Source organism: Megalobrama amblycephala, linkage group LG13 (genome assembly GCF_018812025.1).
Source record: "Megalobrama amblycephala isolate DHTTF-2021 linkage group LG13, ASM1881202v1, whole genome shotgun sequence".
In the NCBI taxonomy this organism is placed as follows: Eukaryota; Metazoa; Chordata; class Actinopteri; order Cypriniformes; family Xenocyprididae; genus Megalobrama; species Megalobrama amblycephala.
Genome location: NC_063056.1, coordinates 10919423 through 10929873, shown reverse-complemented (window position 1 = coordinate 10929873; position 10451 = coordinate 10919423). Strand labels below are relative to the sequence as shown.

Here is a 10451-nt window from a genome sequence, read left to right as displayed (position 1 = left end):
GTATTTTGGGAATGTTGTATCAGTCCTAAGTCATTAGTTTACCTGTAGGGGTACTGAGTTAGGCAGGTAGACAGAACAGACAACGTCAATCATTCAGTTTTACAGGTAAAGCCGAGTTCAGACTGCACGATTTTCAAAGTAGTCGTGTCACTGTTCTTTTCACACTGCATGACTATCTTGGCCAGCATTCAGTCGCTGCTGTGTTCAAACTGCACGATGGATCGGCGACAGAAGGCTTCACACTGCATGACTTTACAATAGGAAGAATCGCCGACAACTCTGTCTGGCACGCAAACTGTGTTTCACAACCAAACACACGCGAGATGTGACAAGGAAACAACGCGATATCACGCGTGCAAGACCGGAGTTATTATTATTATTAAAAACGGTAGCCCGCAAGAAGCTTGCAATATGAATTGCCGGTGCGCTGTTTTGCAGCGAAAACAACTAAAAGAAAAGAAGAATATGGAGGAGGAAATGGTTGGAGAGACTGTGGATTGTGTGTTCTGCAATGAGAGTTGGAGGTAAATACATAACTTTTCAATGTGCTGCTGTTGCGGATGGTCAAGCAAAGGTTTGTGCTTTGTTTCTGTTTGATAGAATTGTAATGTTTATGTGAATGAAGCCATGCTTGCTGATGTTGTGGTCTATAACTCCTCCCCGAACTCCCCGCTGCTCTGTATCTTGCTCTCTCATTGGCTGTCGGTCATCGCCGATGTAGTTTTCAGTCAGAACACTTTTCACACAGCAGGATTTTGAATCGCCGACAGGTCCAGATATTTAGCATGCCAAATATCTCACGGGCGTCGGCGACTCGTCGGCGATTCTCTCAGATCGTGTCTTTGCTCATTCACACTGCGTGATTGTCACTCGCGTGAACGAGCACCGATTTGCCTGTGATTTCGGGCATTTGTCGGCGATTTCCCAAAACCTGTCGGCGAGCCAAAATCGGGGCTAAAATCGTGCAGTCTGAACTCGGCTTAAGGGATCTGCAGTATAAATATTCCACAGTGTTTGTATCTCATGAGGGAGATTTGTGATGTACTTAACTTATAGCTCATAAAATACCCTTAGTTAATAATGTGCCTATATAACAAAGGTATAGATGTATTCCTCCCTCTGACTCTGATTAGCAGAATGCACCAGGATGTATTCTTGTAACCATGCATTGAAGAATCCCTGGTTGCTCTGTCGAGGACAGGTGGTTTTTCACCCTTTGTGGCCTTTGTAATGCCTTAATGGTGTTACAGTCTTTTTCTCTTTAGATCAACACCTTGCTCACCTGGGGCATTTATCAACAATGTGTAGAAAAGGTTCGATATTTTGTCCTACGAATTAAATTTATAATGTGCCTAAGTACAAAAAAATGTGTATTTATCAAATGTGCGCATGCTGTTCTTACGCACATCAGTAAGTAATCATCGTTGATAAATCCCACATGTTCTTAAAGGTGCTAAATAGGATGTTTTGTTTTATACATTTTTGCAATATTACTTGAAACTGTCTTTACTAACTGATAAAAGACTATTTATTAGGCGCACTGAAAGTAATAATATTAATATACATCATCTGTGCACGAGGTAGGGCCTTAAAAACATCAGCCAATCGCGTAAACGATTGGCCCTCTAGCTTGTCGTCAATCACTGCCGTGACGTTCCTTGTGAGAGACGTGCGCGGATTGGCCCTCTGGCTTGTCAGTCACTGCCATGACGCTCCTTGTGAGAGACGTGCGCGGCTGCGCACTCCAGTAACTTTCCACACTCCACAGGCGCTGCATGCAATGTTTTTGTCAGGAGACAGGAGTAACAACTGCAGATGTGAGCTACCTGCGGTGAGTCCGACATAATGAATCCACTAACACGACACAGCGAATGTCGGTGGTAAACACTCGTGTTCCAATACTCGTGCACGGGAGGCGTTCCTTTGAAATGAGCTGTGAAGGAGGGGGGTTGTTCTTACGCATGCGCTCATTTCAAAAACTGGATTCTCAGTCGACGAAAAAATCCTCTCTATCACCTTTAAGCACAATGCTCGTTCACGTTCATGGTCATTTGCATTTAGAAAGGCCTCCAATGAACCATATATGGTGACAACACCACCCTTTATAAATCACGTGAATGTTTGTGTCCTCACTGAAATCATGGCAAAGAGGGCGAAAAAGAGAAACTTCTCAGAAACAGAAATTGAAGTACTGGTCAGCCAAGTGGAAGAAAAGTGTTATTTGGGTCACTCACTTCAGGTATAACTAACAAAAGAAAAAATTGTACATGGGAGAAAATAACGGCAGCTGTTAATTCTGTTGGGTCAGAGGAAAGAACACCGCCAGAAATGGTTTGACATTAAAATCGCTGTTACTCACTGTAAATTACTAATTGAGTATTTGCAATTAAAGGACACAGGAAACACGCAGCAGCATTTTCTTTTTGTAGTAACACCAATCTACCACTAGATTCTCTGAGTAAGCATGCTTGGCTGTGCTTATATTTACACACATTCCTATGTATATGTACAAGTTGGTTCTTTGTGTGGAACTGTTCTAGCACACACTTCTGTTTGTGCGCACTATTGATAAATGGGCCCTGGAGTATTTTCTGTCCTTTTTACAGATAGAAAGAGTGAAAGCCAATTTGGAGAAGTGCTGCTTCTTCCAAAGTGAGGTAAAATACCTGGGTCATGTTATTTAAGAATGGGGGTTTCTACAAATAAGGTTCCTGCGGTTACATAGTTCAGGGGTACGAAACTCAGTTCCTAACTTCAACCCTAATTACTGTAAATGCACCTGATCCATCTAATCAAGCCTTTTAGGCTTATTTGAAAAACTATCCCAGATAGCAAGGTGACTGATATAATGCTGAGTTTTCATCCAAATCATAATTTTGGTTAAGATTTACATTTCAGTGTTTAAAGTATCAGCATTGAAATGTTGATGAAAGCTGCAGGACACATGATTGGTGACAGTAATACTGAACTAACATTGATTTGTTGTTGATGACCACAAGATCAAGTTAAGTCAGTCAAGTCACATTTATTTATATAACGCTTTATACAGTACCGATTGTTTCAAAGCAGCTCACGAAAGTATATATCTGTGGAATGCTAGGTGTTACCCAGTGGGGTATCAGTCTGGCATTTTCAAACCACAATGGGCATTTTCAAGTGCTTTACTCGATTTGTTGTAATCAACTAGGAGTTTGGTTTAGGCATTATTACTCCATCAGGTTATCATTCATATTCCTGAATTAGTATTAAATATGAGGAATGTAACAGATCCCCATTTAGTTTAGCCTGTTCCCACTGAAATAATCACAAAATGTTATGTTGTGAAATTTAAAGAGACTCATTTCTAAATAAGGTGAATCTGCAGCTTTAAAGAAATTATAATTGGGAAAAAAAAAAAAAAAAAAAAAAAAACTCAGCACTGTTATTTTACAGGATAAAGTTGTCTCTTGAATGCTATAGATTCATGGAAAAATGAGCTGAGATATAGTTTATAGATTAATGTTCCCAGCTGTCCCATATTTAAGTCCTAAGTAATTGCCAGAGGTGTCCACCTTCATGCAGTGTTCATCTCCAACACACCTGCTGGGAAGTTTTTGGTGATCCTAAAGACCTTAATTAGCTGGTTCAGGTGTGTTTATGATTGGAGATAAACTCAGCTTAAAAGATTGAACAACCTTTCCATAGTGCTTCCATTTACAAATGTTAATTGTAGAATTCGAAGAAAGATATGGAAGCATTCATTTTGAATAGAATAAATAAACAATGTAATAATATTTAAATCATAGTTAGAAAGTTTTGTGTTGAGCAATAGAGGGTATGCACGTGACGTCACGTCACCGTTACGACTGCGATCACGCCCACTGAGTGGCAAAAGACTGAAGGGGCTCGCACACCGGACGCGAAGCTCAGCGCCTCGCTACGTCTTAAAATTCGAATGCATTGTTTTCTGTGAGTGTACGCACACCGGCGGCGACATTCGGCGCCTGTCCGCGGCGCCCAGCTACGACTCAGAAAAAAATATAAAACAATGTGTTCGAATTTTAAAGACGTGTCGCGGCGCTGAGCTTCGCGTCCGGTGTGCGAGCCCCTTGAGCGGCAGCAGGTTTCAGCGTGAATGTCGCGAAAAACACACAAAACACATCCAAAACGGGAAAGAGCTTTGTGACTGACTGTACAAATAGCTTTGACACAAATCCATTTAAAAACTGCAGAGAGCAACAGGGAAAAAAAGCAAATTGATCACTGCAATTCACAGAAACAGCTCGACTCCAGGCAGAGAAACATGGATTTGCAGTTATCATTGTAAAATTGTTGGATTTTGAGGTAAAATCATACCGTATATATTGTATTGTTATATATTATATATGCATATAAATGTCAGGAAACACGACTCCAGGCTGCATGCCAATATCCATGGGTTAGGTTTATTTGACGTTGTAAGAAATACTTTCGAGTCTAACCTTTAGTGTAATTCGTTTGTTTTACTCGCGTTTTCGCAGTTTCCCCTATTAAATCCAGTCACGCAGCAGCTTCTTTTGCCACTCAGTCCAGCTGAGGGAGCGCGTTTTCGGCGGGAAAGTGACGTCGATGCATACCCTCTATTGAAACAAAAAAGTGAATAATATTGTGGTTAACATATTAACGTTCCTGAATGTAGCATGACAACTAAATTGACATGCTCTGGCAACATCCTACTTCCTTTTTCAGATTTCAGAAAACCAAAAGGAAAAAAGGCAGTAGTCTAATGTAAGCCAGAGTATTAAAAGCTGAACCATTGGACAAGATTCCTGAAAAATTATATATTTAAAGGTTGTAGTGCTATTGTCCTTTTTAAAGAATGATCTTTTGTCTTTTTGTCATTGTTAAACTCACTCAACATTGTTTAATGTTGACAATATTTCAGTTGTATTTTCAGTGTTTGAACAAAAGTGATTTAAAAGCAACATTACACTGTACCATTTATTTATCCTTTATTTATCCAGGAAAATCCCATTGAGATATCATAATCTCTTCTTCCAGGGAGACCTGGTCAAGGGAGACCATTGATTCAACAATATTACCCAATGATTATTTTTGTTCATTTTAACAATGATTCAACAGCAGTGATATAGTATCAACACCTTAGAAGGTTTTTTTTTTTTTTTTTTTTTGAAAATTCAACATTAATTCAATGCAATTGGCATTGATGCATCAACATTGACTTAACATTTTTTGAATGGTTGCTTGCTATCCGGGAAGCGTGTTGGAGCAGGGTTGGAACTAAACTCTACAGGGCTGTGGCCCTTCAGGAGTTTTGCACCCCTGATCTATTTGCCGATTTTGCTGGAACCCAGAGAGCTTTAATAGATTCCAAATATTCACTCATTGTGAATGTGATGCCTGCAACAAATTCTGAAAGAGCTGGGGCAGGAGTATTTTTAACACTGTGTTACATCACCTTTCCTTTTAACAACACTTAATGGATTTAAAGCATTTGGGAACTGAGGGCACTAATTGTTGAAACTTTGTAAGTGGAATTCTTTCCTATTCTTGCTTGATGTACAACTTCAGTAGCTCAACAGTCCAGGGTCTGCGTTGTTGTATTTTGGGCTTATTTGGACATTTTCAATGGGAGACAGGTCTGGACTGCAGGCAGGCCAGTCTAGTACCAGTCTGCAGGCAGGCCGCGCTCTTTTACTATGAAGCCACGCTGTTGTAACACGTGCAGAATGTGGCTTGGCGTTGTCTTGCTGAAATAAGCAGGGAAGTCCCTGAAAAAGGCATTGCTTGGATGACAGCATATTTTGCACCAAAACCTATATGTACTTATACCTATATGTCAGCATTAATGGTGCCTTCACAAATGTGCAAGTTACCCATGCCATGGGCACTAACACACCCCAATAAAATCACAGATGGTGGCTTTTCAACTTTGCACTGATAACAATCTGAATGGTCCTTTTCCTCTTTAGCCCAGAGGACACAAAGTCCATGATTTCCAAAAACAATTTAAAATGTGAACTCGTCAGACCACAGCACACTTTGACACTTTGCATCAGTCCATCTCAGATGAGCTTGGGCCCAGAGAAGCCGGCTGCGTTTCTGGGTGTTGTTGATGTATGCCTTTCGCTTTGCATGGTAGAGTTTTAACTTGCACTTGTAGATGTTGTGACGAACTGTTAACTGACAATGGTTTTTCAAAGTGTTCCTGAGCCCACCTGGTAATATCCTTTACAGAATGATGTCTGCAGTGCCGCCTGAAGGATTGAAGGTCACGGGCATTCAGTGTTAGTTTATGGCCTTGCCGCTTACGTGCAGAGATTTCTCTGGATTCTCTGAATCTTTTGATGATATTATGGACTGTAGATGAAATACCTAAATTCTTTGCAATTGTATGCTGAGAAACATTGTTCTTAAACTGTTGGACTAGTTGTTCACAAAGTGATGAAAAACACTTCCTTGCTCGTGAATGTCTGAGCCTTGTGGGATGCTTCTTTTTATACTCAATCATGACGCTCACCTGTTTCCAATAAACTTGTTTGTGGAATGTTGCAAACAGGTGTTTTTTGAGCATTCCTCAACTTTCCCTGTCTTTTATTGCCCCTGTCCCAGCTCTTTTGGAATGTGTTACAGGCATCAAATTCAAAATGAGTGAATATTGTATATCAGAATATAGAATAAAGTATATCAGTTTGAACATTAAATATCTTGTCTTTGTGGTGTATTCAATTAAATATGGGTCAAAAAGGATTTGCAAGTCAATGTATTCTGTTTTTATGTTTTACAGTGTCCCATCTTCATTGGAATTGGGGTTTGTATATGAGTGAAACAGCTTCCCGAACAACAAAAAACATAGGGCATGACTTGATTTTGTCCATCGGGAATTCAATGTTGTTCATTGTCGTTTGCTCTTGCTGTGATCTCACGTGAATGACAGTTTGTCTCGCTCTATACCATTAAACACGTCATCAGAGAAGAGATGTTGTTGCAAGAGGAAGGGGAAGTTATTTTGATTAAAGATTATACAAGCTCATGAATTTAATTGCATGGATAAACAATTTATAATCAAATCTGTAATATTCCATAAAAAATAAGAATTGTCAATTTTGATTTCATAGTGACTTTAATGCTAGAAAAACCTATGCATCTTCTGGCTTTACAACCAAACCAAATCCCAGCAACAGACTTTATGTTTGACCATTCCCAGAATGGCAGTCTCTAGTGGGGACAAAGTGTGCTGGAGTGTTAGTCTGTGAGTGTACATGTAAGTTTGAAGTATCTGTACAAATTCACTACAGTCAGTGCAAGAATTCCGGAAGTGCTTTAAACTAGCAGTTATGTGATCACAACTGGGTCCAGAAGAGACAGTATGAGTGGTTTAATAGAACTGCCAGGATGTCTGGCCTGGATGTACATGAACACTTGAGCTTGTTAATGCTGAATATTAATCTGAACAAATCACTATATAATGGTTGGATTTCCTCCATCTACTAAAGGGCAATCACAACAAATTGTTGTCAGAAGTCAAATCAGAAACAATTTCTGTTGTAAAAACATACAAGGTCTCGTAATTTTAGTGATTATACTTCTCGTGGACTCTGATATACATATTTGCACTGAGAAAGTGCTTGCCCACTACTGGTGGAATTGGTTTTAAGCCCTAAACCTGACCACTTGGAATCTGCTATGGAGCATGTTTATTATTTACAAATTTTCCTTATGAATTTGTTGTATGCACCATTCTACAGGAATGCTTGGTCTGTTGGGGAATGTTAATACAATGATAAAATGATAATGATATGATACTACAATTAACTGTGGCTGTGTAAATCAAAAATCACAGGTGGTATTCTTTATTAAAATTGGTGTCTTTTAAATTTGTTGAAATTATGTTATATATAAAATGAAACAAATCTTTCTTTTTTTGTCCAAGCTTTAATAATCAACGTTTGGTTGGTTGCACTTTTTGCATTTGATTTCTTGACATGAAATTGGGGGGGAAAATAAGAGCATGAAAAATAAATGTGCCATAAATGTAAATAGCCATGTGTTGTCACTTTTTATTGGACATTTGAATATGTGAACCAAAATAAAGATACTTTTCCATTCTTCAGCCACACTAAAATCAACACTTTTGTGTTATACTGAAACCAATGCTCTAGAATCTGCACTCAAACATGTTGGTCAATCAGTAACAAACTACACAGTGTCATTTAACTTATTTCAGGAGTGAGGCTTACTTACTGAAAAGACTGCATCAAAATGGTGAGAGCACATGATGCTGCATTCAAACAAGATGGATCCAAGGTAGAAATAACATGTGATCAAAGACGGCACAGCCTACACTATAAAACTGTTACAAGAGATACAAAACCAGTGTCCACCCTTGTTCAAACTGACACCACTGTAAAATTTTGCAGCAGTACGCATAGGGGTTAACATCCTAGCTCATTCTGAAGTCTTGCATTGTTTCACACCTGTACTGCAGGTATGCAAAACACAATCATCCTTTTACACACTCAAACTATATTTACATATACATGTTTGCCTCTGCCAAAGTCTATCCCACCTTTCTCTCTCTCTCTCTCTCTCTCTCTCTCTCTCTCTCTCTCTCTCTCTCAAAAAAAAAAGCGTGCAAGGTCCACATGCCACTGTGTCCTCTGTTGTTGTTCTTCAGAGTTCAGTCTATATATCAGTCGTCAGTTGTCTCCAGAACACTCTGACTCAGAGCCAAGTCCCAGTAGTGCTCGGTGCCATGCTTCTTAAAATGTTCCCTAGCCATGCTTTCCGTTGGACACTGCTTAAACTTAACCTCCCCGTAGCTACGTTCCTTTGCTGTACCCTGAGGAATAAAATTGATACATTTAAGTACACAAAGGGTTAATAAGATAAAGGAAGAAAAAATTACTTATTTACTTTGTATTACTTGATATTACAGTGTCTACTTATATAGCTATAAAACCATGAAATGGTCAACATAATTTTTGGTAAATGTTCTTTGTAGAAGAATGAAACTGGTATGCATTTACCTCCCAAACCAAGGTGCATTTATTATTCTTCCTGGAACCCTCATCATCTGAATCTTGAGGCTCTTTAAAAAAAACAAAACAAAAAAAAAAAACATGGAGGGTCAACTCCGAATCACAGCTCATAAAAGATTGATTATAAATGTTTGGTCTTCATACACTCCTATTTCCCCTTACCATCTCTTTTGGAATTCGGCTCATCCCATTTGATCCTATTCAACATCAGACGTTTAAACTTCTTCTGTGACTTGGGTCCTACAAGGAGGAAGGAGTCAATTAAGGGATAAATAATGATTCTGAAAATAATAAAAATAAAACATCTATAGAGATTAGGGGCTGTGCGATTAATTGTAATTGATTTTTCGATTTCAGCTTCCAAAGACTATGAAAACAAGATACTCGAGGTAAAACGATTGTGCCGCTGCTGCATTCCATCCAGCCACCATCCTATCCTTCACAGCAGTGCGATTTCGTTCCTTCTTAAGCTAAGCTTAACATCCAAATCAGCCGAATAAATAAGTGTTGTAAAATGCAGTCTACTGTTGCTAAACTGTGGGACATGCTTGATATTAAACAGTGTTAATACAAGTGCATGAAGCCGCAAAAGAGATAATGTTCCCTTGGCAGCTTTCTATGCGTGTGCTCCGAGACTAATCGGAATGCACATAAGCAGTGTATAGCCTACTGTGGGCTTCAGATACGGGCCTAAATGGTCAAACGCTGCATTTACACTGCAAGTCTTAATGCACAGATCCGATCTTTTGACCATATCCACATTGAATTTAGACGCGACTGGTATCCGATATCTGTGTTTACATTACTTCCTGCCCCAAAATGATTGTCATTGATAGTTTTACATGCACCTGGTAGACCCTCGGGTTTAGAATGGCCGTGCTATTAAAATTATTTATATATTTCATGTCGAGTGGCCATGATTAGCTACCTGTCAGAATGGATAAGTTAACAGCGGTCAATGTCATGGATGCAGCGCGAATTCTGACTGAACGGATATAGACCGGAAAATAAAGGTAATTTACGTTTTTGTATATTTTATCAACAGTTATCGGTTTTAGAATTCCATTTTTTTTTTTATGATTTTGAGCGAGCTAGGGAGAGTAGCTACAGTGAAGCTTTTGGCTTATAAGAAAAACAACACAGCGGTCTCTTTTAAATTAACCGGGCAAAGGTGGAAATTCAGCTGCTGAATGTATGTGTGTGCGCGCAATTTCTTTCGTTAGACATATAAAGTTCCCACCTCAATAATAAAGCTGTGAATTTTCAGTGCCAGTGCATACAAGCATGTCTGCTTCATAATACAACATACTTCCTTTTAGTGAGCAAACGTGTCGCCCTCGCCTTGTGATGGCTTGAAATTCCAATGGGAATCGGATATGTGTGTTTAGACGTAGGTCACATGTCCAGAGATCGGATATGTATCGGATTTAA

The 10451-nt window shown here is 39.2% G+C and overlaps 1 protein-coding gene and 1 long non-coding RNA gene across 4 annotated transcripts in view; one reads left to right on the top strand and one right to left on the bottom strand.

Moving 5' to 3' along the window:
- The first annotated feature begins 1923 nt into the window (after positions 1 to 1923).
- Positions 1924 to 8571, top strand: LOC125243025. Its single transcript, XR_007178964.1, has 2 exons — positions 1924 to 2657; positions 6767 to 8571. It is a non-coding gene; the product is annotated as an uncharacterized LOC125243025 (long non-coding RNA).
- Positions 8016 to 10451, bottom strand: part of prpf3 (PRP3 pre-mRNA processing factor 3 homolog (yeast)) — a 30410-nt gene continuing 27974 nt past the window's right edge. For all 3 annotated transcript variants that reach the window (XM_048152223.1, XM_048152224.1, XM_048152225.1), the window contains 3 exons: positions 9183 to 9260; positions 9009 to 9070; positions 8016 to 8821 (listed from right to left, as the gene is read on the bottom strand). In XM_048152223.1, the coding sequence (XP_048008180.1) occupies positions 8672 to 8821; positions 9009 to 9070; positions 9183 to 9260 (290 nt within the window). In that variant the 3' untranslated portion in view covers positions 8016 to 8671. The remainder of the gene's footprint in view (positions 8822 to 9008; positions 9071 to 9182; positions 9261 to 10451) is intronic.